The 25569-nt window shown below is 35.2% G+C and overlaps 2 protein-coding genes across 5 annotated transcripts; both read right to left on the reverse strand.

Moving 5' to 3' along the window:
- Positions 1-25569, reverse strand: LOC109608220 (transducin beta-like protein 2). Its single transcript, XM_049962450.1, has 6 exons — positions 25545-25569; positions 2082-2214; positions 1899-1989; positions 646-1018; positions 406-591; positions 1-349 (listed from the first exon to the last, which is right to left on the reverse strand). The coding sequence occupies exons 1-6, from the start codon at positions 25552-25554 to the stop codon at positions 132-134; spliced, it is 1011 nt and encodes a 336-aa protein (XP_049818407.1). The 5' UTR covers positions 25555-25569; the 3' UTR covers positions 1-131.
- On the reverse strand, positions 15203-24267 carry LOC109609123 (putative exonuclease GOR). Of its 4 annotated transcripts, none has more exons than XM_049962439.1 (3): positions 23929-24267; positions 17648-17839; positions 15203-16619 (listed from the first exon to the last, which is right to left on the reverse strand). In XM_049962439.1, the coding sequence occupies exons 2-3, from the start codon at positions 17691-17693 to the stop codon at positions 15271-15273; spliced, it is 1395 nt and encodes a 464-aa protein (XP_049818396.1). In that variant the 5' UTR covers positions 17694-17839; positions 23929-24267; the 3' UTR covers positions 15203-15270. The 4 variants fall into 4 exon arrangements, with proteins under 4 accessions (XP_049818396.1, XP_019881316.2, XP_019881300.2 ...); XM_020025757.2 differs by lacking the exon at positions 23929-24267 and adding an exon at positions 21574-21791; XM_020025741.2 differs by lacking the exon at positions 23929-24267 and adding an exon at positions 18714-18914.

A 25569-nucleotide genomic window follows, 5' to 3' on the forward strand; every position in this document is an offset into this window, starting at 1 on the left:
TAAGTAAAGTAGTGTTTATTCATTATATCAATAGTAGAAGAATATGTTTTGAAAAAATATAAATGGAATGTTAAAATAAATGATAAGCAATTGAGGCAATGTAAATGTACCCTGTAAAATTTTAGCTTGATTTATTTTTTAACGATTGAGTCCAACATTTCCTGAGACTCCTCAATGATTTTGTGCAAACGTTCCTTGGTCGCGCTACTTTGGTTTTCTTTAAGCTTTTCCTTGGCGGTCTCGATGTTACACTTGTAACCAGTTATGTTGTGGAATATACGAATATGTCGATCACCACAGGCTAACAGATAATTGCCAGTCGAATGGAATAACAATCCAGTAATATTACCTAAAAATAAACAATTCATTAAAAATGACTAAAAAAATATTAAAAAGGATTTTTACCTGAGAACACGTTGTCGATCTTTTGATCCAATTTTCCAGTGCGTGTCGAATAAAAGGCGAGTCCATTGGCGACGGAAATCACCACAACTTCCGCGTTAGGTGACAAAGCGATGTAGGCGTGATTACCGGCTTGTTCGTATTTACTCGTGATCTTCAGATGTGGACTTTCACCTCTCTTGTAGTCGACTGAAACAATCGATCATTATAATAATCTCATCGCAATTACAATAATTTACATACTCTTGGTGTCGTATAGTTTCCAGCTGCCATCCTTGGATACGGTCGCCATATGGGAGGTGTCAACATCGAAGGCAATGTCACATACCCCAGACGTGTGTCCGATCAACTCGAAAACCCTCTTCACTTCCTGAAACTCGTTCGACTTGCTGAAGACGACCTCCCAGACAGTCGCGTGGGGTGCAAATCCGGATGCCACGATGAATCTGCCACACGGCGTTATTTTAGCACATACTGTGGTCATGAGGTACGTGTCCACTTGTGCCAGTTGTTGACCCTTTAGATCCCACACTATTAGATCAGTCTTGTTAGAGCAGGATATGATGAACTTTCCGGTACTCGCTATGTCCATACCAATCACTTCTTCAGTGTGTGCCTAAGCGAATGAGAAAATTAATTAACTGGAACGATTTAATATACAAATTACAGATGCAAAAATGGGCTAAAGTAATCAACAAAAGAGAGAATTATAATAATGTTAATAATAGATTCATGCATAGGCATGTTTAGAATGTAAATATTTGATTTCGAGTACAATTATCAATTAGAAATTCAGAATAAATAACAGAGAAAATTATTAATTGGCATTAAATAATATTTATGTAATTAATTTATCATTTTTATTAACCAGATTATGCCTTTTTATTATAATCAAATGCATCATGCGAGGAAAAAAATATATATCTAATGAAATAAATATTCATAACATAACTTGTTCCATTTCTGGATCACAATCCATCACATTAAAAATATAATAACATATAATTAGACAGTTTTTTTACGTTCAAATATCCACAATTTGGCAACGGTTTTCTTATCTGAAAAAGTGTTACCACTAATTCTAGGAATTCCCGTAAGACGGTACGACATGCAACATTTCTTTTCAGCAGAAGTGAGTCATGCGAGTCAAGGTTGCCAGAGATTGACCCAAAATCGAACTAATTCAATACGGTTTTGTCATTCTTCGCCAATTGCGTATTTAAACGTTTTTGTACTTATATGGGTCAACCGAATCAATTCCAAATACGTTGTGAATCTTGACGAACGTCTCAACTCGCCCATTCGAGTTGAGACGCAAATAAATCTACGTAATTGCATTCTCGAAAAGGATTTAGGCGGCGAAATGAATCATTATTTATTTGTCTGGCACATTTCTGTGTATCAACGTTTAAAAATACCGATGTGTGCACGTTTCATCCGAACCCACACAACAATCGGAACTGTGTGATTCATACAAGTTGAAGAGAACCACGAACCTTGGGAAAAGTCAACGCCTTCGTCGCATGGCCCAGCCATCCGTCCTTTTTCTTTTCCACTTTGTAAACCTCCACGGCGTTCTCATTGTATCTAAGTAACAGAAACAAACAAAAATGTTGTTAACGTTAATTAATAATATTAAGTGTTGCGTATTAAAATATATTAAAATGTGTCTCGTTTACCTGTGAATTATAAACGCCTTGGAATCGGGGCTCCATTTAACGAAGGTCGGATGATCGAATTCGATATTGATTCTTAGAGACTTGTGACTCGGTTGACTGATGTCCTTCACGTCCCACAGGAACACTGCACGATCTAAAATAATTATTAATCGTATTATTCCCAATCAAGTTATGCGTCTAACGGTTTTGCACAATTGCATGTTAAACATTTTTCTATTAGAAATTCATTTTAATGTAAATAACTGAATGTTTATGACATATAGATGTTGATTTACGCAATTAAAAAAACGTGGCGTATTTAATTTTCGAAAATATGTGACACCACTTGATAAGATAATAAAAATTTCACTAATTTGTAATTTAAATTTTACATTCATAATTTTCACCCCTCCTTGAATATACAATACTTTTGTTCCATGTCTTGTTAATGTTTTTAAGAAGTGGAAAATATGACTCACAAACAGATAGGAACTGTTATGATATTCATTTGACCGTGGATTTTTCAAATTATTGTTAATTATTAATATTCATACTGCGTTCATTAACACCCTTTCGATACGCTAGACTGTCTTCATTTAACTTTATAATCAGTTGTAGTTTGTGTTGTAGTCACAAAAGAACAAATTAATTTAAATTGTAAAAACAGTAAATATTTAAACCAAAGTAATAAATTAACAGTTCTGATTGTAAAAAATATTCAATTAATGAAAACAATTTCCAGTTTTTATTAATCGACGCGTACATTTAATGCATACATCAGTTTTTGACATGATATATATCGCGCTTAGGTCGAGATTATATTTAAGGCGTAAAACTGATCAGACAGTTGACCTACAACCTTCTGTTTCTAGATGAGACACGATAAGACGGTGTTGATGTCGGTGTCCAGATAAAATGATTCGATTATCTTTTACATAATCGTGGTATTGTATGTTAAACATCGATTAATTTCGCACGTGGTTATTGTCCGATGCAAATTAGCCCATGATGAGATGATTTGTTTCCTTATCGTTTCTAATTGGAACACAAACATCATATATCTAGAAAATAAATATATATATATATATATATATATATATATATATATATATATATATATATATATATATATGTTAGCTTACGTCATCACCTTCACCGATGGACCGATGCGACGTGCTCACATCTATTTAGACTAGTTTTGTTTTATAAGCAAATCTGAAGTATTTGTTTACATTTAATATTCGGGGTAGTTCTTAAGAAAGAACCAGGCAGTCAAGCTTTAGATGTCGAGGGTTAAAGTACGTTTGTTGTAATAAAGCGTATTATTGTGAATTTAGTGTTTTAATCAAACTAAAAAGACAGATTAACAGTCGCTAATCTATCATCAGAAGTGGGATAAAGGATATCTTCTCGTGAATTATTTCCGGAAGAAAGGACCTAAAAAAAATATTTTTTTTTTTTTTGTGTTTCTTTGTGAACGAACAGACAATAGTGAAAAACACAAACGCGCAGTGAGTCCGAACGTTGTGAACATTACCGAAAGTGCATCGGAGAGAGACTAGCAGCAAGAAAGTAACAACAGATTCCAAAAACAAAACATGGAAATTTTATCGACAATGGCCAACGCCCAAACTACTCAAGCAACATTGAAGATGACTGCGCAGAAGGTTTAAGTGTGGCTGCAGCGCAGTTTCGACTTGTAAGATTTAGAAATTGCATTTGAGGAATATAACTTGAATTTGTCAGGAATGGACGAGTGGGTTACGAAATAAATAAAAGAACAACCGAATGCCGTTTGATCTCATAAACTCTCCATCAGATTATCAGAGCGCCATCGTTAAAGCCCTTGGACCACTTAAAGACGATATTACGTTTGTTTATGTTGATGATGTGTTGTGCCCTGCTCGACCCATTCAAGAATGTCTTAAGAATTTAAGAAAGGACATTGACGCCCTTAAATATACAAAAATGTAACTTTTTCTAAACATCTGTGAAATATTTAGGTGTGATCGAAAAAGGACTGGCTGTATATTTTAGACATCTTGTGAAAAACTTTGCAACTTTAACAGCACCGATATCTGCACTGTTACGTGAGGGAAAATCTTTTGAATGGACATGTAAATGTGAAAATGTACGATTGACTTCTTATCCGATTTTCAACATTTTTGATCTGGAATTGTCAACCGAACTACATACAGAAGCAAGTTCGTTAGGATTAGATGTCGCTGTTAGCTGTCGAATAGAAGAAAGTTGAAACAAAAGTATCACGGACCCTTTGAGATAACGCATTGTTAACCTAATGAGAGGTACGCACTCCGAAGGATTGGCAGCCGAGGTAGAACTACAATAGCAGCGCATGAACAGTTACGAACCTGGCCAGATACAGAAATTCTATAAGGTATGATGGATATAGATTTATTTAATAAGATTGATGTGTGAATGTGTGTAAAGGTCCCTGCTTAGTAGGCTGTTTAAGGTCCCTGTGTATCAGGCTATATGTGAAGGTCCCTGCTTAGTAGGCTATGATTAAGGTCCCTGCTCGGCAGGCTATTTTTAAGGTCCCTGCGTCGCAGGCTATGTTTGAGGTCCCTACTTTGCAGGCTATGTTTAAGGTCCCTACTTTGCAGGCTATGTTTAAAGGTCCCTGCTCGGCAGGCTATTTTTAAGGTCCCTGCTCTGCAGGCTTAGATTGTTGTGTTCTGGGTCTGTGAGACAAGCGGGTAATAGACCTGGTAGTGGTTGAACCGCCTCTGAGCTCCTGGCTAGAATATGGTATCTTTTGATAGCACTTGAGAGTCATGGGTGTAACAGACCTGTTGATGGTTGAGCCGCCTCTGAGCTTCTAGTGGTTGTTAACTGTGCCACATAACAGTCTATTTTGTTAAATGAAATAAGGTTTAGACTTAGTTCTTCGAATATATTTTGAGCTTGTACTGCTGTTATAATGTTTACAGATTACCGGTGTCAGGTGAATCTTTGCAAAACTGTGGAAGGGTCGAGGACACCCCACATGTCAGGAAGGCCGTGTTAGCTTACGTCATCACCTTCACCGATGGACCGATGCGACGTGCTCACATCTATTTAGACTAGTTTTGTTTTATAAGCAAATCTGAAGTATTTGTTTACATTTAATATTCGGGGCAGTTCTTAAGAAAGAACCAGGCAGTCAAGCTTTAGATGTCGAGGGTTAAAGTACGTTTGTTGTAATAAAGCGTATTATTGTGAATTTAGTGTTTTAATCAAACTAAAAAGTCAGATTAACAGTCGCTAATCTATCATATATATATATATATATATATATATATATATATATATATATATATATATATATATAAATTATTCGACTTACTAAAAAGTGTATGCGTTCAATGCATGTAATTTAAACAGGATTTTGCTAAATGTAAAATCTACAATTTATTTATTTACAACTGATGATAAGTGAATAGTAATAAAATAAATTCAATGAAGTTTATTAATTGATGGAATAAGGTATGGCTTAACAATCACATGTACCTAATTACTTCATAAAAATAATCATATTTGCAGTTAAAAAATACTAATAAGAAAGGTTTACTACTTTGATTTCTAATCTCAATTGTTAACTCATTTTATCTACTAGGTGTATCGCGAAAAAGGTTATGATGCGTTAGAAGCCGTTCATATTTAGGCCAACGTGTCAAATTTCAAGGAGACACAGCCCTTAGTTTTGGTTGACAGCTGATTTTTGGTTACGTGTTTGGCATCATGATTTTCGTTCTCTCATAAAACATTATTTTTTGAGAGGCAAAACGGCGAAGGAAACAAAAAAAAAATGGTTAAATATTATGGGGCTAATGCTCCTTCAGATTACACCGTGAAATATTGGTTTGGAGAGTTTCAAGGTGGCCGAAACTCCACTGCCGATGATGTCCGTAGCGGCAGGCCCTCCGATGGGATTGTCATACTCCGTGAACTATCTCGAGAAAGGAAAAACCATCAACAGCGAGTATAACTGCGCATTTTGTTTTTGCCAGACAATGCGCCGGCACACAAGAGCATCGATTTAAGGTTTCAATTGCTTCCCCATCCACCTTTTTTGCCGGATTTAGCTACATTAGACTATTATCTCTTCCCAACCCTCAAAAGATGGCTCATCAATAAAAAATTAAGTAGTATTTTGCAGACTTCCCGGAAAATTACTTTTCGGACAGGATCAAAAAGTTGGAAAATCGCTTTATTATATATTAGTAAACAAACACGGAAAAATTATTAGGTGATTCATAAATAAATTCATTTATTTTTTATTATTAATGGTCTTACTAGCAGGTTAATTTTAAAAATTTATTTAAAAAATGAAAAGCAATTGTTTATACGTAATGGAAAAAAAACAATTTCCAGATTTATACAGTACTCTTGCGAAAACACAAAACCAATATTGTAGTAAAAAAGTTAAATGGCACTGAGACAATATTATCACTTTATCTGTGTCTTAATGATAATAACTGTCTTTATAAAAATATTTTCAATTGGACTTATTTATCAAATTTTTTCTAGTAAAAACATGGAGAAAACCTTCAAAACATAATTCCTTGAACTGCGTCAAGCACTTATTTAATAGATGACGAGGCACTGATAAGTGTGTTACAATTTTATCTACAAGTGGTATTTTCACAAATCCATATAAATTTCCATAAAAATTCCAATAAAGAAGAATTTTGCAATCGCGTTTAATATTTTTTTTTTTTTCTCCATTTACATACTGGATTACAGTATTTTTATTTGCTGTTCCGCATCGTGTCATTTGTTTTCTTATATTATCATTAAGTCGATTTCAAATCACCGTTCTTTGCATCAGTCAACCCAAAATTATAGTTATCCGAAGCCATAATGAAATTGTGCAACGCGAAATTTCACGTTCCGTCATTATAATAATCCGGCAAATAGGCTAGAAATCCGAATCTGAATCTGAATCAGAATCCGAATCCGAATCGACCCGAAACTCTTCTCGTAATCAACTAAAACTTGATGATGCATCGCTCAAAATTGAAACAAGTAAATGACACAGAACACTTTCTAACTTTGGTGTAATTACATTGCTTCCTGATGAAACAAACGTGATCTTTCTCCTAAATTGATGTTTTAGATTGTGGATGTGTGGATTATGTAATTTTTGTTAGTTAATGTGAAAAAAAGTTACACATAAAAATTAGTTACTAATTTTATAATTGGTGGATAAGTAACTAGTAATTATTTCTCAGCAATTAAATGTAAATTTGACGATAAACCGTTGTGTTTAATTTTTACTTATTACCTACAAATTTGAAGAACAATAATTCTTTCCTTGAAACAAACAACACAACTGCGTAAATCAAATTAGCATGATACAAAAACAATCAACAATTTAACATGTGCCCAATTTTCCAAACCTAGAAATAAAAATAATAAAAAATTTATGAATACACTATTTTTTCGAATGGTAATAAAAACAGGTTCACGAGGTAAATATTTTGGAACAAATTGGAAAAACGCTCTAAGCGAAAATTAACATAGAACTGCGATGTTTCGCAGGTTTCGCATAAATAAACAACGGAAACAATACTGGACCGGTGATAACATGTCAATTTTACAGTCGTATCTACAAATAGTAAACAAACGAACCGATACTTTCTATAATACTTTCACTGGTTTTGAGTTTATTTGTCGTGTCGTCGCGAGCTACGTAAATTGGATGCGTGGTATCACCGACTATCACTGTTAAAATACACTGAAATTTGCATATAAAATTGGCACAATCAGGGTAAATGCACCTGAATCGTATGTCAAGTTTCTAAATGCCAATCATTATTTATTTATCACATTTATATTTTATTTTATATTTTATAAAAGAGGAAATTGTTAAAACTATTATTTACCTCCCTTTATATATGGATACCTTTATTTCCCTAGTTTTAATATAACTTCCTATTTCGAGGAGGATTAATAAGTAAAGCAACCAAATCGTATATTCAATACAGTTGATTTTATAATTTATTTCTGTGTCCGACATCGTTTCTTAAAGCTAAAAATGCCTAAAGGTGTCTTATTTTCGATACAAACTAAACAACAAGTTGTAGAAAAGTTCCGGAATGGTGACATGCAGAGTAAAACTGCAGTTGATTTAAATTTAAACAAATCTATCATTTCAAGGACTTTGTCCAATTTGAATAAAAGGAATACACTGAAAGGAGTTCCCAAAAGTGGTAGAAAACGCATGACTAACAAAGACGTGGACAGGAAAATAAAAATGCTTGCTCTCCGCCGCCCTTTTATCAGCGCATCCCGCATAAATCAAGAAATAAACATAAGTCAGTGTGTAGGTGAGTACCACAAAACGAAGACTAAAAGAAGCTGGTCTCTATGGTAGAAAATCAGCAAAAGAACCTTTTTGCAAGAGAACATGTGAAATGCACTGATGGTCAATGGAAAACTATTTTATTATCCGATTAAAGCCGGTTCAAATCATTCAAATCTGATGGCATTTCATGGGTGAGAAGACCAATTAATGAAAGGTATAATTCCAAGTACACTAGGCCCACTGTGAATCATGGTGGAGGAGGCGTTATGGTTTAGAGATGTGTTTCTGGGTTTGGCATGGGCGCGCTGGTTAAGATAGACGGGATAATGGTTCGTTTCGTTCATCGTGACATTCTAGAGAATCATATGCTTTCATTTGCCGAAAATAACATGCGTTTAAGGTGGACCTTCCAGCACGATAACGATCCGAAACACACATCTAAGTTAATTAAGGAATGGTTTGCTCCTCATGGAGTACGTATAATGTCTTGGCCAGCACAAAGCGCAGACCTTAATCCAGTTGAAAACCTTTGGGATGGAATTGATCGGTAAATCCATGCAAAAAGACTGTAAAATTTGAATGAACTTTACAAAGAAGTTCAAAATCAGTGGAAAGAAATATCGAACGATTATATTGAAAAGCTATTAAAATCAATGAAGAAAACATATTTAGAAGTTATTAAAAGTAATGGATATGCTAGTATCTAGATACTAAATAAAGGAAGGCTAAATGTACGTAAGGTTGTCATAACAGATAATAATATGGATATTTAAACGTACATTTTTAACAAGACAAATGAAAATTTCCAAAGTTGCTCTACATAAGAGCGATCTTATCTTTGTGTTCTGTCACTGCTTGACATCTTTTAAGCATATTGAATAGATAATTAGAGATTATAAAGACTGGTAGATTATATAATCTACCAGTTTCTCCAATGTGTCAACGGGAATTTGTTGCCACTTCCCCTGTATGCTTTAAAAAAGTTCTTGTTTGTTTTTGATGGTTTTTATTCGGATGCAACGGTCTAATACTTCCCAAAGATGCTCAATAGGATTTATATCGGGAGACTGAGCTGGCCATTCAAACACACTTAAGTTTTTTATTAGAAACCACTCTTTAATAATTTTGGACATGTGTTTAGGATCGATGTCTTATTGAAATAATCAAGAAAATGCCATCTCTACCTCGGCAAATGGAAACATGGTGTTTTCCAATATGAAAACAAACCATTTTACCCTCCACGAGAAAAGCATCCCCAAATGTTTCCGCCACCATATTTAACCGTAGGAAGATGACGGCAGTTTCGCACCAAAGTTTCGGCCATTTTGGACGCGCAGTTTTAAGTTGACAATCGTTTGAGTCGATGTGAGTGTTTTTATGAAAATGGAAAAAAATGAGTATCGAGCTGTTATAAAAATTTTGTTTTTGAAAGGCAATACGCCTACGCAAATCAAAGATGAGTTGGACTCTGTGTATGGGGACTCCGCACCATCATTTACTACACTAAAATTTTAGGCAGCTGAATTTAAACGTGGCCGTAATAGCTTGGGAGACGATGAACGTTTGGGACGTCCAAAAACCTCAACTACTGACGATAACATTGTTAAAGTTCACCAAATAGTGTTAAACGACCGTCGAATTAAAGTGAGAGAGAGAGCAGAGGTAATGTACACAAATAACATACGCAAAACTTGTCATGCAAGCAACATATTTTCCTGAGGGGAAAAATGATGGAAGACATTAATAAATTAACTGTCTCCATATTAAATGAACTGTACGATAATTTTCGACCTTTGGCATCGGTTGTTGACTTTCCTGAAGAAAGTTGGTCACAGGTATAGTGATGGAAACGTTACAAAATCCGATATGTATTTTAAAGAACAATTGCAATTTTCATAAACATAAATATTTTATTGTTGAACCGATGAATCATCAAGGAAACTATACAAAAAATTAGTTACTCAGTAAAATTGTTACTAACGGAACAACGTAACCTCGGAATAATGTGAAATTGTTGGTTAATAAATATTTATTATTTGCATCTTTGGTACTTCTAATGTTTAGCTTACAAAACGTCAAATTTCTAATTATATTTAGGTAGACTGATGTAAACATGTATATTTTCAACTAGAGATATGTTGTCGAATCGTACGACAAACAAAATAATTATTATCGCGAGAGGAAAACGAAAACCTTAACAGATAAAATATTGTATCTATATATATTATGTTCTGTGTCTGCGTATTATATTAATTTTAACTTTGAACGGTGATAAAATGTTGCCGCTAGTGAATAACGTTTAGCACATGCTACGAATTCGTTAACTTCAAGGAGGAATCAATAATCGCGACAAGGTGATGTGTTTTTTCATTTAACACTCGATTCTGTCAATAATCCAATTAGGGAACGATAAATGAATCGCCATGTGATCAATTTGCACATTCGATTATCGATCGATTTTCAATTGGCGGCAAAAAGGGCTCAACCACCTGCCGTGCATACATTACAAAATCCTGCAGAGACCGTCGAAAGTTAACTTTCTCAAAACAGAGACATTTGCACCTTTTACTGCGACAACATTTTTACAAAATAATATATTAATATCAACTCTCTAACAACACACTGTAACACACTTAATTTATTCAAGTTTAGTACATTGTAATCAATTGCATAAGCACGTCTTGAACAAGATAAACCCGTGAAAGTCGATTAACGCGGTGAAAAAAACAAGAAGAAAACTACCGGCACATTTCGATAACTCCTACAGTTGAACACAATGCGTGACATAACAATTTTAATTTTAATGGTATTAAAGAATACGACTCGGAAGTAGTTTATGTAACTGTTTGCACTATATATTTCAAATACAATAACAGATAACAAAAGCGCGGAGCTTTTTTACGTGCATATCATTCAAATCGACCACCAGGAAACGTTCCGACATTTAAAATCTATTATTATTGTGCACACGTTCTGGTTGGCTATTGTTTTAGGTTTGTTTATCGGGGACTCCAGTCCACTCCCATAATTTATGGATAATTAAAAAATATATATCTTTTGGGCACAAGTTTCCGCTTTTCACGGTGATGGTGGCAGCTTACGTTCAAGGTTCTTGCTCGAGATTACCGGGACAAGGAAGACTATAACCATTAAATGCTGCTTAACACCGATTTCCATTACTCCAAGTTCTGTCGCAGCTTTGAATCAAATATTTCCATTTAAGAGAACAAAATTGAATACCTCATCCATCTTATAAGCATTTTGCGTCAAAATGATTGTAATATAAAGGTTGGGCTTTTGTGACCATTGTTTCCATATCTATAGTTGTTCGAGTTTATTGGTTGACATTTGTTGGAATTATTTCCTAACGTTTCGCTACCACGAGTGGCTGATTAGGTTCGTGTCACTTTGACATCTGACAACTTAGACAATTGATGTTCTAGAAATTTCGTTCTGTTCGTTGGCCGTTCTTATGTGCTTATGTGTTTTTGAGCAATGGTGTCCATATTTTATCCAGCTTCAATGCTTCGTCTTTCCTGTTGAAGTTGTTTCCGTGTTTATGCGATTTCAATTGCTTCCCTAATCATTCTCTTGTGATATCCGGTTGTCGAGGCAAGCAATTCTATATCTTAGAATTTTATTTTATGATTTTCGGCTACAGCAGACTTGTCTGATTGTTCTAAGATGCAGTTTCGTTTGTGTTACCTAATCCTAGGCCCTATTGAACGTTTTGTGGTACCGATGTATATACTTTCCCGCAAGAGCATGCTCTCTTTGGCAGATCTGAGACTGTGTTGAATTTTCCTTGTTGGATATATGGATGCTATGTTTTAATAAGATTTTTCCAATTCTATCGATGACTTTATATACATACATACATACATACATACATACATATACATATATATATATATATATATAGTTGGATCTTTATTATTAGTATAGGGTAGATACCGATTGGTGTGTGTAGGTTTCCGGTATACTGTATAGTCTAAATGTTCACCCACTTTTTTTACAAGGTTCTCCTTTTCCAATTCCATTGTGAATTTGATATTATGTTGAAAGTTTAGGTGTCTTAGAAACTGTTTGTGTTTAGAAGTCTCAATCGCTTTTTGTTCAAACTTTTCCATAAAGAAATTGGCGATCACTGGACTAAGAGAACTGCCCATTGCTAATCCTTCAGTCTGTTCGTAGAATTTGTTGTTCCAAACGAAATTGCTTTCAGTAAGGCACGTACGGAAAAGATACACTATATTTGGAGGGAATATTTCTGATATCATGTTTAAGGAATCATTGACAGGAACTTTAGTGGAAAGCGACACTACGTCGAAACTGACCAGTTTATCTTCTACATCAAGATGAATCTTTGATTGGGGTGTTTTCAACATGAGTTTGGAGCAATCTGGTAAGATACTTAGCTAAGTTATATGTTGGTGACCCAGAAGTACTAACGATGGGTCGGAGTCGTACATTATCTTTATGTATTGGACGAAACGTTAGGAAATAATCTACAACAAATGTCGACCAATAAACCCAAGCGACTATAGATATGAAAATGATTGTAGTTTACCTATTGAGGCGTAATGGTACAAGAAAGGACTGCCAAAATGAGCATATGGCACATAACGCACTCGTAACAAGCGCTATTCCATGAATGGGAACAAATATTGAAGGATGAGGTCACAATCTATGTTTAGTAATTGCGAGTTCTTGAAGAATCATTATTAAAAAAATGAGAAAATGAGAAATTGAGAACAAAAGACAAATATAGATAATAGGAAAGTATGCAGTTACGAAGTATTTTTTCATCCGTGAATTACAAACACTACCGGCAAAATTACTTCGGTACAAATGTTTTTTAACATGTAATTTCACTCTCGTTTCGCATAACTAACACTTTCAGATTTCCACAGAAGAAACATGCGAGTACTTCTATGCGTGTGCGTTTAATCTTGCCGCACGCAATATCAAACGCCACAAGTATATTAAGCAGATCGTTTACATTAAGTAGCGTTTATCTTGGAATAAATTAAATATCATATTATTGAATTACTACTAATTAACTACCACGTTTTATTATTATATAAAAAAAGTATCCGCTGAAGATTCGTATTAGAAAAGCGCAAAAAGGTTATCGGTTGTAGATGGTGTTTTGGTGTTGCAACACGTTTTCAAAAATTTTTATCGGTTGTTACATTTCCATGTCTATTAATAAATTATGCTGGCCTGGCATTTAATTTTTCCCATGTCACACATGATCAAAACAATATTTCCGAACTTAAATTTAATCACTCAATTTAAAAACGTTTATGGTTTCTGGCTGTATTAAACAAATAAAATAGGTCAGATTACTGTAAAAGTTATATTTTCAGTAAATTAATGCCATAAATTTGTATAAATTATTCACGGATTATACAGTTACTTGTTCGTTGCAAATACGAGATAATCACCCAAAATCGATCTCATTAATAAATTGCAAAGGAACGCGGTGGTATTTCATTCGTTCTGCGAACAATCATAACAATCTGTTTGATTCATGCATTTTAACAAGTTATCTGAACAGTGTGACGTAGAAATTGGCTTAAGCGTGTCATTTAACAAGGTTAAGATATCTACGAAACTTGCCCATTTTATTACTTACTGTCGGCCGAAAGATAAAACCACTTGATCACTTTATTAAAGTGACACATTGATAAATTTCATTCCTTAAACCTTTTAATTGTTACCGGATGCTAGTGGGAAAACGGGTTAAATTGGGTTAATTTATATGCTGGAAGCATAAGATTTCAATCCAAGATGAATTAGCAGATTGTCTATATGAGAAGTTTCATTTGTTTAAATTTCTCTTTAGACTTACCTTTGTAAATTGAAACTTAATTTTCATTTTGTGCTAAACCCTGAAATAGTTTTGGTGGGATAAAACATAAGTTTGCTCTTAAGATACAATGAATAGTTTCAAAGAGTGAAAGTAAAAGTTGTTAATGAACCTCTTTTGAGAACTAAATCAGAGTAATTGCTTAAATATTTAGGTCAATTAACACAATAAGACTACACTTTACGAATTCATTAAAACTTTATTAAAAATATGTATTTAGGACAATACACAGCCATACTATTGCTATATATATATATATAACATATATATATATTTTTTTATTTTTCTATATTTATTAAAAACGAACAACAACAAAACTGAACACAGGTATTCTTAAATAAACATAATACTTGAATTTGAGATAGAATGAAAAGTAATTTTGAAGTAGGCAAGATAAAAAAAGTTAAAGTCTAACTTAAAGAATTGAAAGAGTATAATTTAAAAATACATTGACAACTAAAAATAGAACTTGAAAATATCACGAAAACAAATGTTTTCATGAGTAATTTTCAGTCAGTGGAAATAAAAAAAATTAAGATCAATAATTCGCATTCGCACGAACAGTTTTTATCATACGCATTAAAAATGAAAATATCAACAATCAATCACAACCTCTCGTATAAAACAAATGAGATTCACTCCTCACGATAAAAGGAACACAAAATATTCTATATATTACAACAATAGAATAATCACAAAATTGCAGTTCGACACTTATGAGTACAATGATGGTGATTGGCAATAATAAATAAAGCAGTAAATGAATGAAGTGAGGGTCGTTTTTTTTTGTTTTTCTGTTATGTCATTTCAACATGAAATTTATCACAATTAAAAAATTGATATCACAAATTTTCCATCTAATCTATGTATTAAGTATTTATAGTTATTGCGAGGTACGCAAAGAGTTTACTACTTGAACAATAATAGTCAGGTAACAATATTATTGTCAGTTAGAAACAAAAAAAAAAAAAATAATAATAAATCCCGTTGACATAACTGTTGAAAGAAAACATCGGGTTGTTTTAAGACCCGTTGACGAAATAGTCGTTTTTGACGCGCCACAAAATCAGTTCCATACACGCAGCGGCGTCCTCGTAACTGCTGTGTCCCTTGCTCGAGCACTGAATGTCCCTTTTCAAAATGGTCGACACCAACTCCTTAAGCGATCGTCTATAGGGCAATCCGTGATAATGCGGAAACGTCGTCGACGTATCCACAACTCTCGTGTGAACGATTTTCAACGCCCTGAGATCGTTCTCTAACGCGTGTCCGATCAGTATGGTCTGCGCACTGATGAAGCCCATCAGATCGTTCTGCACATCCCTCAGGCACTTGCCGTTCTTCAGATCCTTCGCCGTGATGCCCGAGAATCTCGTGTTATAATCCACGATCGGATTGTCCGGCTTGACGTAACTGTCGTACACCAAACGTCCTTCGATATTGATCACAGTCACTTTGGTCAGTTCCAGGCCGGCCACCGTGTAACACATCTCACAGTCCAGCGCGTAGATCCCGTTATTTTCTTGGCCGTTCTTCGCGCGACGCGGTCTCGTGCGCACGTAACCGGTACACGGACCGTTCGGTCCGTTCTTCAGGCCGCTCCACACGTGACAGCTGCCCTCCGTGCATCCCCTTGTGCCGGCCGACTTCTCGCAGCAGGTGTACACGCGCTGATCGCGTCTGCCCTCCTGGCTCGCCTTCAGCTTGCCCCAGTGGTAGATGCACTTCTCCGTCGTTATGTACGCCTTGCTGGTGGCGAAGAACGGTCTGCTGCATCTGGCGCACGTGTGTTCCATTCCCTTTCTCATCTGCTCGTCGGACAGTTCCTGGTCGGAGCTGCTCAGGTCCTCCGAATCGTTGTCGCCCGAATCCGAAGAGCTGCTCGAACCCTGGCCGGAGTCCGTCGACGAGCACGATCTGGTCTTCTTGCCGGGCACGAACTCCCGGGCGTTCACGTCGAAACTGTGCGGAGTGTGGCCGCCGGTCGCGTTCGCGAAGCGGCTGTTCTTCATGATCCAGATCCCGTCGCATTTGCTATCGCCTACCGGATAGCCAAGATGCACCATGTGATCGTGGCGCAGCAGGTAGCTCTCCAGTAGCATGTAGAAGCCCTGCTCGGTGATGTGCAGGTCGCCGAACTGCTTCGATATCACCGAATTCATGGCCTTTTTCGACGGTTCGGATTTTTTCGGCGGTTTTACTTTCTTTTTGTTGTCGGCCGGCGAGCCGTCCTCACGCCGTCTGTTCTTGCGCTGTCGTCGCGACAGGCCCTTCGGTATCGGCGATTGGTCGCCGTTCGTCGACTGACTGCTGCTCTCTTCCTTGCTCGAGCTGTCCTCCGGATCGTCTCTACCGCCGGGATCTGGATCTTCTGTACACAAAAATAATATGTCACAACTCAGGATGATAATGTTTTTTTTTTCTTATCACTAGATATTACGTTTCACAGGGCCCTCTTTCACGACACGTTTTTTTCGATTAAGTGGGACAAGAACGCGTTCAGTAAGAAAAGGTTGCACGTGGATCACTTATCACTTAAATGGTTCCTGCTTAAGAACACATCAAGGGCACATATAATCACATGCAACTCCTACAGTAAAAAATGGAACCTGGATTATACAAGATTAATTTACAGTATATATTTTATATGTATATATTTTTATATGTATAATATTTTTTTATTTATTATTAGCAGTTGTTAAAGTTTTCTTAAAATCGCAAATTTACTACTAAAATATTATGAATATGTTTTGCTGAATAGTGGAACTTAATAAATACTAAATGCTAATAACTTATTAAAATACACACAAGTTCCACAATGCTGAAAAAAAAACTACGGCCATAAAAAACGACAATAAATTAGAATAAAATAATATAAATCTTGAGAGTATACTATTAAATAGTAGTTAGAATCAGAATAAAAAACTATTTATTTAATGGACTAAAGAAACTTTCATTTCAATAAAACAAAATAAAACCAACAAAATTAAATTAAATTATAAAAAATTTAATGCAAATCCACACTATTTAATCTTAATTTAAATTTTTAAAGGAACTATTTCTGAAGGATTCACAAAAATAACAAATTATATACCGATTATACCGATGCATGATGCCTCTCTCAAAATTCAGTTGGATCAAACGGTTTTCGATTGGTATATATGGTACATATGTAAGAAGGAAGAAGTAATATTGGGCACATTTTAATTTGAACTGTGCACCACGTAAAAACTTGCAAATTTCTTAGAGAAATGTGTTTAAAATTTCATGCAAAATCCGAATTTTACGTTATTTTAATCACATTTCAACGAATTTCCCGGCATCCCCAACAAATATCGGATGGATCTAATAAGATTTCAGGGCGATTTTTTCGCGGCAATTTTTGGAATGTTTATTTACCGTAGCCGCAGGAAGCCAGATATTTGCCGTTGCTCGAGTAATCCATGGACGCGATCTCGCCTGTGTGGCCCTTCAGGGTGGTTAGCAGCCAGGGATGCGTGTAATTCTGTTTGCGGGTTTCGGTCGGTTTCTTCGGCTTTTTCGCCGGCTCCTTGACGACTGTCTTCTTGTCCTCGTGCGTGGACTTATCATCTGTAACAATTTTTTTTCAATTCAGTCCCGTCCGAATCGTAATTGGAATTGGAATAGGAATTTGAATTTGAATTTGAATTTGAATTTGAATTTGAATTTGAATTTGAATTTGAATTTGAATTTGAATTTGAATTGGAATTTGAATTGGAATTGGGATGCAGCGTTGCGCGCGTTTTAATTTTAGACGAGCGGGCGGCACGTGTTCGGTGCACGCAATGTTGTGGGTGGTGCGAGAGCGTGAAACGATGCTTACTTTTGGGCTGTTCGTGCGTTCCGGCCTCGGTCCTCAGCAATTTCAATATGTAAACCAACAACAGGACACTGGCACCGACGAACACCGTCGCCAAAACGGTCGGACTCGTATACGATTCACCATCCATCACGACGTCCGTATATGCAGATACAAAACCGGCGTTTAACCGTTTAACCGTTTAACCGTTCAACCGTTCAACCGTTCAACCGTTCAACCGTTCAACAATCGCGCACAACCGGCCTCACGCTATCGATGTCACGGGCGGACTACAATCTGCCTGTCTAGACACCACGTTTCCGTGCTTCAGGTTGGCAATACGGCGCGCTATTTGAAACTTGGTCCGACGCTTGTGCTGTCTTTTTATTAACATCCTCGTGTTATTGCTAACGGTAACACCCATTAAGGTTGTACAAGGTGTGCTCGATGTTACTGCGTAGCCGACTGTTCAAGAGTTCAACTCAACCGAACGATGGTTCGCGATATACTGAACGAAATGCGCGCGGGTGCCGTACTAAAAACGCGGTTCGCGCTCACACATTACGTGTCCTTTCTTTTTCGAATGGTTTTCTTGTGCGCAACCACGTGTTTTGTTTGTGCTTTGTTTCGTTTTTCGGTGCTTACCCTCTGGTACCAGTACATGTGCAATCGGGCCGATCGGGCTGATCGGGCTGTTCGGGCTGATCGGGCTGATTGGGCCGATTGGGCCGATGGGACTGATCGGTGTCCAGTAATAACGGACAGGCACTATTCTCACGATGTACATCGTCGTACATTATCCAACTTTGCCGCACGTAACATGCTAAGGGACCGACAATCACTGGCCGGTTTACTGCGGGATGCATCATGCATTGTTATCACGCGCCGGCTGACTCATTATTTTACTGTGAAAACCGGCTGATGTAAGGTGTATCGGGAAACACGTAAAATTATTTACTACCACGTAAGTGGTATAAGATGCGAAAATCCCGTTCACGGATGTTTTTTTTTTGCGCGCGCAAACCTATACAACTAACTACGTCACTTATTTAACACATATTCGTTTAATTTAATCTCACACGCGTACCCGTACTCTTTTTGACTATAAACTTTTGATTATACCATAAACGATAGTAGGTAGACTTAATAGATTTAATAATATTATTTATTATACAATTTTTATTGAAATCAATATTTTCTATTTTCCGATTTGATTAGAAAATTAATTTCATTTATTTAGTAATAAAAAAATAAAAATTGCAAAATAAACACAATATAATAATACAAATAAGTTAACCAGTTAATCACAGATTGTCGAATCGGTGCAGAGAAATTGGTATCAGTCGTAGGAGACCGTCAGAGACTGAATACCCTTCGAGAAGATCGACATTTGATTCAGAAGTTACTTCAAGAGCAAATAAGGAACAGCTCGCCAGTTAGGAGACCGTTAGGACTGGCCACAGGGACACTTTTATCTACTCAAACCGTAAGTAATAGACTTCAATAAAAGCCAATTCACATTCTCGATGTGCAGCTGTTGCTCCTAAGTTAACTAGAGCATAGAGGAGAATGAGAAGAACACATTAACTGGAACATGAACCAATGGAGTCAGATTCCCTTTACAGATGAATCCAGATTATGTTTAAATGATGCACGACAAAGAGCCTACAGACGTGAATACCACTGCGGCTGAGAAAGGGCCTTTCAGAAGAGGGTCTGTAATGGTATGGGGCGGTATAACTTCAAACCGACGTACAGTCCTTTCTTAGAGAACGGTTCCCGGGCCAGCCGATACATTACGATATTCTGCAACTTATCGTGTTACCTTTCATGAATCAGTAAGAACCAAATTTCACTTTACAACAAGATAATGAATGCAAAACCACACACTGCCAGAGTTGTTCAAAATTTTTCTGAAGAGCATAGATTGGGGGTTATGGAATGGCCAGTGAATAGTCCCTATATGAATCCGATGGAATATCTTTGAGACCCGCAAATAACCTTCAAGAATTAGTTCAACAGCTTCAGAGAGAATGGATTAAAGTACCCCAAGACTTCGAAGAAATAGAGGAGGACATACTCACTATTAAATACAGGGATATCTTAAATTTTTCGACATTTTATAATGTTGCGTTAATTTCATTTTTGTTACGTTCTGTTAAATTCTCTAAAATTGATTATTCAGTTGTTGTTATACGGATACATTTAACGGGGTGGCATTTGTGTAAATGTAACACATTGCCACAAAAGGCGTTAAACAAAATTAAATGACACGTGTAAACAATGAAGCAACTTTAGAACAAGTAGTTAATTACTAATTGGTAATTAATTAAGTGCGCAACAACAATAATTGTATTAAGTTATCTATATCTGTGATTACGTAAAATACAATTCGGTAATTGTTATATTATCAGCATAAAAACAAATACAGTAAATACACGAAGCACATGCTTCGAAACTACCATTTAACTTAATCGAACGTCAATAAATAAAAGATGAAATCGACCCGCCTGACGTGTACTTTTTTGAAGCACCACGTCATTTAAATGGCTTGACCGCTTTCCTAAATTACGTTTATTAACAACTTTAATAAATATTTCATCCGTGCTATAAATATCCGTTCGTATATTCATTAATGGCTGTTCAATAACCGACCGATTTTGTTTACTTATGTAAACGTTTCGATATTTTTGTACCGGATTTTATTTTTGTAAATCTTGGCACGGCGCTACGATTTTGTGTTTAGAGAGATAAACTTGGGAAATCGCAGATAAACACTTATATTGTTTACAGAACCAGTTTATTTTTTCATTTTTGTTTTTCGTATCTGCGTCACACGTTAAAAACAAACAAAAATTCGTTCGTTCGTTCGTTCGTTCGCTGTGTTATAACGGCGTGCGACTGAAAGGTGAAATGGTGAAAGGGCGTTCTAGAATTTACTCATCCTTTTACTCGGTTATAAATAAACCACACGGATCCGTTTCTAATAGCGTTCCATTAAACATCTCGAGTTTATTTCATTCACCCACACGCCGAGAATATTAATCACTTTTATGAGTTAGTTTTCAACGTGAAATATTTTAAATGTAAAAAGTACAATTTAATTAAATATGTCCAAAAAACGTATTTACATGAATTATTCATGACCGACAATAATGTAACATTGCTTAAACAACAATTTTCATGGTGATCCACAAATTTGTGCTTGTACATCGTGAAACAATATTGACATTACAACGTATGTAACAAATTTACAAATGTAGGCAAACATGGTTTTAAGATCAATTATTTACAATTTGTTTGTACAATGTTTTTTTCCAATATGGAAACATGAACATTTTAGAGTGTTGCTGATAATTGACTTTCATTTGATATTTACCACTTAATGGATGCCCTTCAATTTAACAATAACAATAGAATTCTTGTCGTTTTTTCTCCACTTTAAAGAAAATATTATATGATTTGTAAGCTTAAAAATGAAAGATAAAAGTAACTTGTGACTTACATAGATGCAGGATGACAATCGGGGCACGACTGCATGACCAACTCCTTGGTTTACATTATGCAATTATAAACAAAAAATTATCCATAATATAAACGAAACAACAAAACAAAGCGATGTTTTGTTTAACGGTGTTCTTGAACGAACGAAAACAATAGCAATTCGGTAAATAGACGACGAACGGCCTTTTGTCAAAAGTCACGCGTCCAGCGATTATTATGTAGTTACGTTGCTGATCCCCTGTTTGTAACATTGTGCTGTTATTGTTTTATCTTTGATGGTTTATCTATAACAAAATTGTTGAGCAACGCGTTTCTTTTCATTAAAAATTGTCTAATTAAACTTAATAAGATGCCATTAGTACCATAAAAATAAACTGTGGTACTATATACATATGTATACATACATACGTACATACTACGTATGTACAAGGGAGTCTCCAGTCTTGGAGACAATAGATAAGCGATTGGTCCTAATTAACTCGTTAACGGCCCACAAAAACAACAAAGAGTTCGATTAACAAAGAAGCACAAATTGGAACGTTCGATCGATGTAAATTTATTTTTACCGATTTTCGCGGATAACATTGAGTTAGGTCAAGTCGAAACGGAATGAATGGATAACGCGTCGCGCACTAAAACAACAACAAAACACTTTTGCAATCGATCTGTTTATCTCGAATTGAATCCTAATGCAGATAAACTTTTGAAAATTGTGGGACAGGAATGGAAACGGCAACGGGACTGGGACCGGGACCGGGACCGGGACCGGGAACGGAAACGTTCAGTAACTCGGACGCGTACCGAAACGCGATTGCGTGATTCAACGGTGTGCACTTGCATTTTGTTATTATTCGCATTTGCGAAACGTAAAAATAAAGTATGAAAATTTCGAGGTTGAAAAACACAACGTACGTTGCACCGTCTGCCGAATTCGACCTTCGACGTTATCGATCCGTCGATCCTTTGTGATGCGACCCTCACTCGCACACACACGAAAATTTTACTTCTTTTCCATTTATCAAATTCAAATTATTTTCGGTGATATAGCTTATTTTAGTGATACGGCATCCAAACCGAATCGAACAATCTTTTGTTCGTATGTACCGTCCCCGTGTCCCCGTGTCTCCGTGTCCCCGTGTCCCCGTGTCCCCGTGTCCCCGTGTCCCCGTCTACCTACGTCAATTTGCCTCGTTAATTCTTTTGGTTTTTTCGAAGTCGAGGAAGGTCCCATGTGTGAAGTAGGAATGGCAGATTGAGTAAATATAAATATAAAATATCACTTTAAACGCGTTTTTCTCGAAACTATATATATTTTTTTAAATTCTTGTCGTGAATTATCAAGTTCTACTGAACCGATTTATTTGAAATTTGGTGTCAAGTTTAAATATAATTTTCAATTTTTACTATTTAAAAGAAATTCGAAAAAGTAAAAAAATGGTGCAAATTTTTTTTATTTTTTCATGCAACCGCAATTTAGCGAAAAAAAAAATTTTTTCAACATATTTTTACTTAGTATTCTGATATAGAAATTTGAAAAAATTGAAAATGTAAATATAAAATATCACTTTAAACGTTTAACACCAATTTCCAATTTTTGCTACTTTTAAAAAATTCGAAAAAGTAAAAAATTTTTAATTTTTTCATGCAGTCGCAATTTAGAGAATTTTTTTCAACATATTTTTCCTTAGTTCGATAGCAGCATTACTCTAGATTAATATTTTATTTTTTCATTTCAGATTACTAGGAGGGTTACAATAGTGACAGACTTCTCGCGCCATTTTTTTGGGATCCCCCACTTCGTCAGCCTACGTCTTTTTCAATATTCAATTTTTTTAATATATTCCTTAAATATTAATAAATATCTTGTAAAGTAATGGACAGTAAAAATATTGTTTGTCTTTTTCTTATTGCACTTGAAAAAGTACCTCAAATTTATGCTTCTAGACCAGAATACCCCCTTAAATTTTATAATTACTTCATATTGATGAAGCATTTCATTTTAAATGATGACTGATAAGAGAAAGCTCTTGGAAAGGAGTGGTATTTTGTAATGTGAAGCGGGTTTTTTTAAATTTGATGGAAAATACACCCGATTTGTTCTCCCAGTGATAATAAATTACTACTGATGACTTACTTAAGAAAACTATTACTAAATAATTTATACACTTTTATAGACATTAAGAACGAAATAATTAATGACCTAAAGCAACACTAAGATTGTGCAACTATCTATATGTGTTCATCATTTAATTATGAAAGATCTGCCGTATTTATGCGACAAATTAACTGTGCAATTACGATGTAACAACAAAAGTTACTTTTACTACTTACTAATTCTATCAGAGACAGTACTCACCCAAAAATATTCGCTCCGGAAGAAACGTGACGTACGTCACAAAGTAATTCCAAATTTGCACTATTATCACTGACCGAGAGTCGTACACGAACAACAATTTAAAATCAATTTAAATATCGGAGTGACCCAACTAATGACTCAAAGGTACTGACCACAATAATTACGCACCAGGCTAGTAAGTACCGCTACCGCATCCTCGTAGTCTCATAGCCATATCGACACGCAGGTATTTACTATAGATCTTTTGTTTATATGTTGTAATTTGAACAAAAGCTCGATGAATAATCGCGTCGATGTTTTTTGTTTTTCGAGCGGTTATCAGCGATTTTCGCCGACCGATACGCGACCTAAACGTGTCAGTGTATTGTGTGGTGGTGCACAGACAAAGAAAATCGCTGTCCAGACAATGGATTCGTGTCGGTGTTTGTTTAAGTCAGTGACTAATTAACGCTGGCTGATAATCGGCGAGTAATTGGACTTGACAGTCGAACGGCACGTATTTGATACACGTCTTTTCCGCGTTCAGATTGAAACTATGAAATAACGTAATTATGATGTCAGAGTTAAGTTAAACTTAACTATAACTACTATTGCTACTGTTATTCGGATAATTTAGATATTTTATATTAATATATCTATATATTAAATTAAATGCAAATGTGACTACGATGTACATATTTCAACTCTTTGAAGCAAATTTATTATATTGTAATAAATCATATTAATGCTGTGACTGGCTTACCTACTAGACTAAATAATGCCAGTTAAAAATGTGTGTACATAACTTCCTTTAATTCTTTTTTTGTGTGTCGAGACCTCCAACAGGTTCCTGGTTCTGTGGTAGATCATAATTCAAAAGTTTCTATCAATTTCTTTATTTTTTACTTAATCCTTTGATAATTTTATAATAATTAATTGTATGCTATAATTTTATATTTCTTAAATGTTCAAGTTATTTTCCTATTTATTTATATTTTTAAAATGTATACATGCTTTTTAGTGTACATTTTTTGTCCTTTTTTTTTAAATATTCAATTTAATAAATGGAATAGAATAAAATTAAAATAAAAACTATTTTTTAATTTAAAATAATTTAATATATAACATTATTTCAATTTCTTTGTTCCATTTACAATGGTTAGTATAATATTGGAATATGGACTTTCTGAACAAATTAAAGTAAAATCAATCACCATTAACATCGACATTTTTTATATTAAGACTAACTCACGATAATCAATTTTATAACTTTTATATAATTTATTTTTCTCATATACACTATTGCTCATATGTAGAACAACAAATTAAAAAACATAATCATTATATTAAAAGAACTAATCTTTTTAGTTTAAATTAATTTTATAATAATAAAATGTCTAAACATTTCCTACCTCCCTTTATATACGGATACCTTTGTTTACATAATTTTTATATAACTTTTTATTTCGAAAAAATGCAAAAAATAGAGCAGCGAGACTAGAATAGATTTTTTGCAAGAGAACATTTGAACTGGACCGATGGGCAATGATCTAATTATTCAAATCTGATGGCATCTGATCTGATCTGATGAGAAGACCAATAAATGAAAGGTATAATACCAAGTATACAAGACCTACTGTGAAGCATGGTGGAAAGGGTGTT

The sequence above is a fragment of the Aethina tumida genome, chromosome 1, assembly GCF_024364675.1.
Source record: "Aethina tumida isolate Nest 87 chromosome 1, icAetTumi1.1, whole genome shotgun sequence".
NCBI classification, from domain to species: domain Eukaryota; kingdom Metazoa; phylum Arthropoda; class Insecta; order Coleoptera; family Nitidulidae; genus Aethina; species Aethina tumida.

Excerpts from the sequence above, each read along its gene's own strand:
- LOC109608220 (XM_049962450.1), bottom strand. Across the intron at positions 1,990-2,081 it reads AAGGCGTTTATAATTCACAG|ATACAATGAGAACGCCGTGG; the intron begins GTAAACGAGACA and ends TCTGTTACTTAG. Across the intron at positions 1,019-1,898 it reads AGGCGTTGACTTTTCCCAAG|GCACACACTGAAGAAGTGAT; the intron begins GTTCGTGGTTCT and ends TCATTCGCTTAG.
- LOC109609123 (XM_020025741.2), bottom strand. The coding sequence starts at position 18,855 with ATGTACATCGTGAGAATAGTGCCTGTCCGTTATTACTGGACACCGATC. Across the intron at positions 17,840-18,713 it reads ACATGTACTGGTACCAGAGG|ATGATAAGTCCACGCACGAG; the intron begins GTAAGCACCGAA and ends AAATTGTTACAG. Across the intron at positions 16,620-17,647 it reads TCTGGCTTCCTGCGGCTACG|AAGATCCAGATCCCGGCGGT; the intron begins GTAAATAAACAT and ends TTTTGTGTACAG.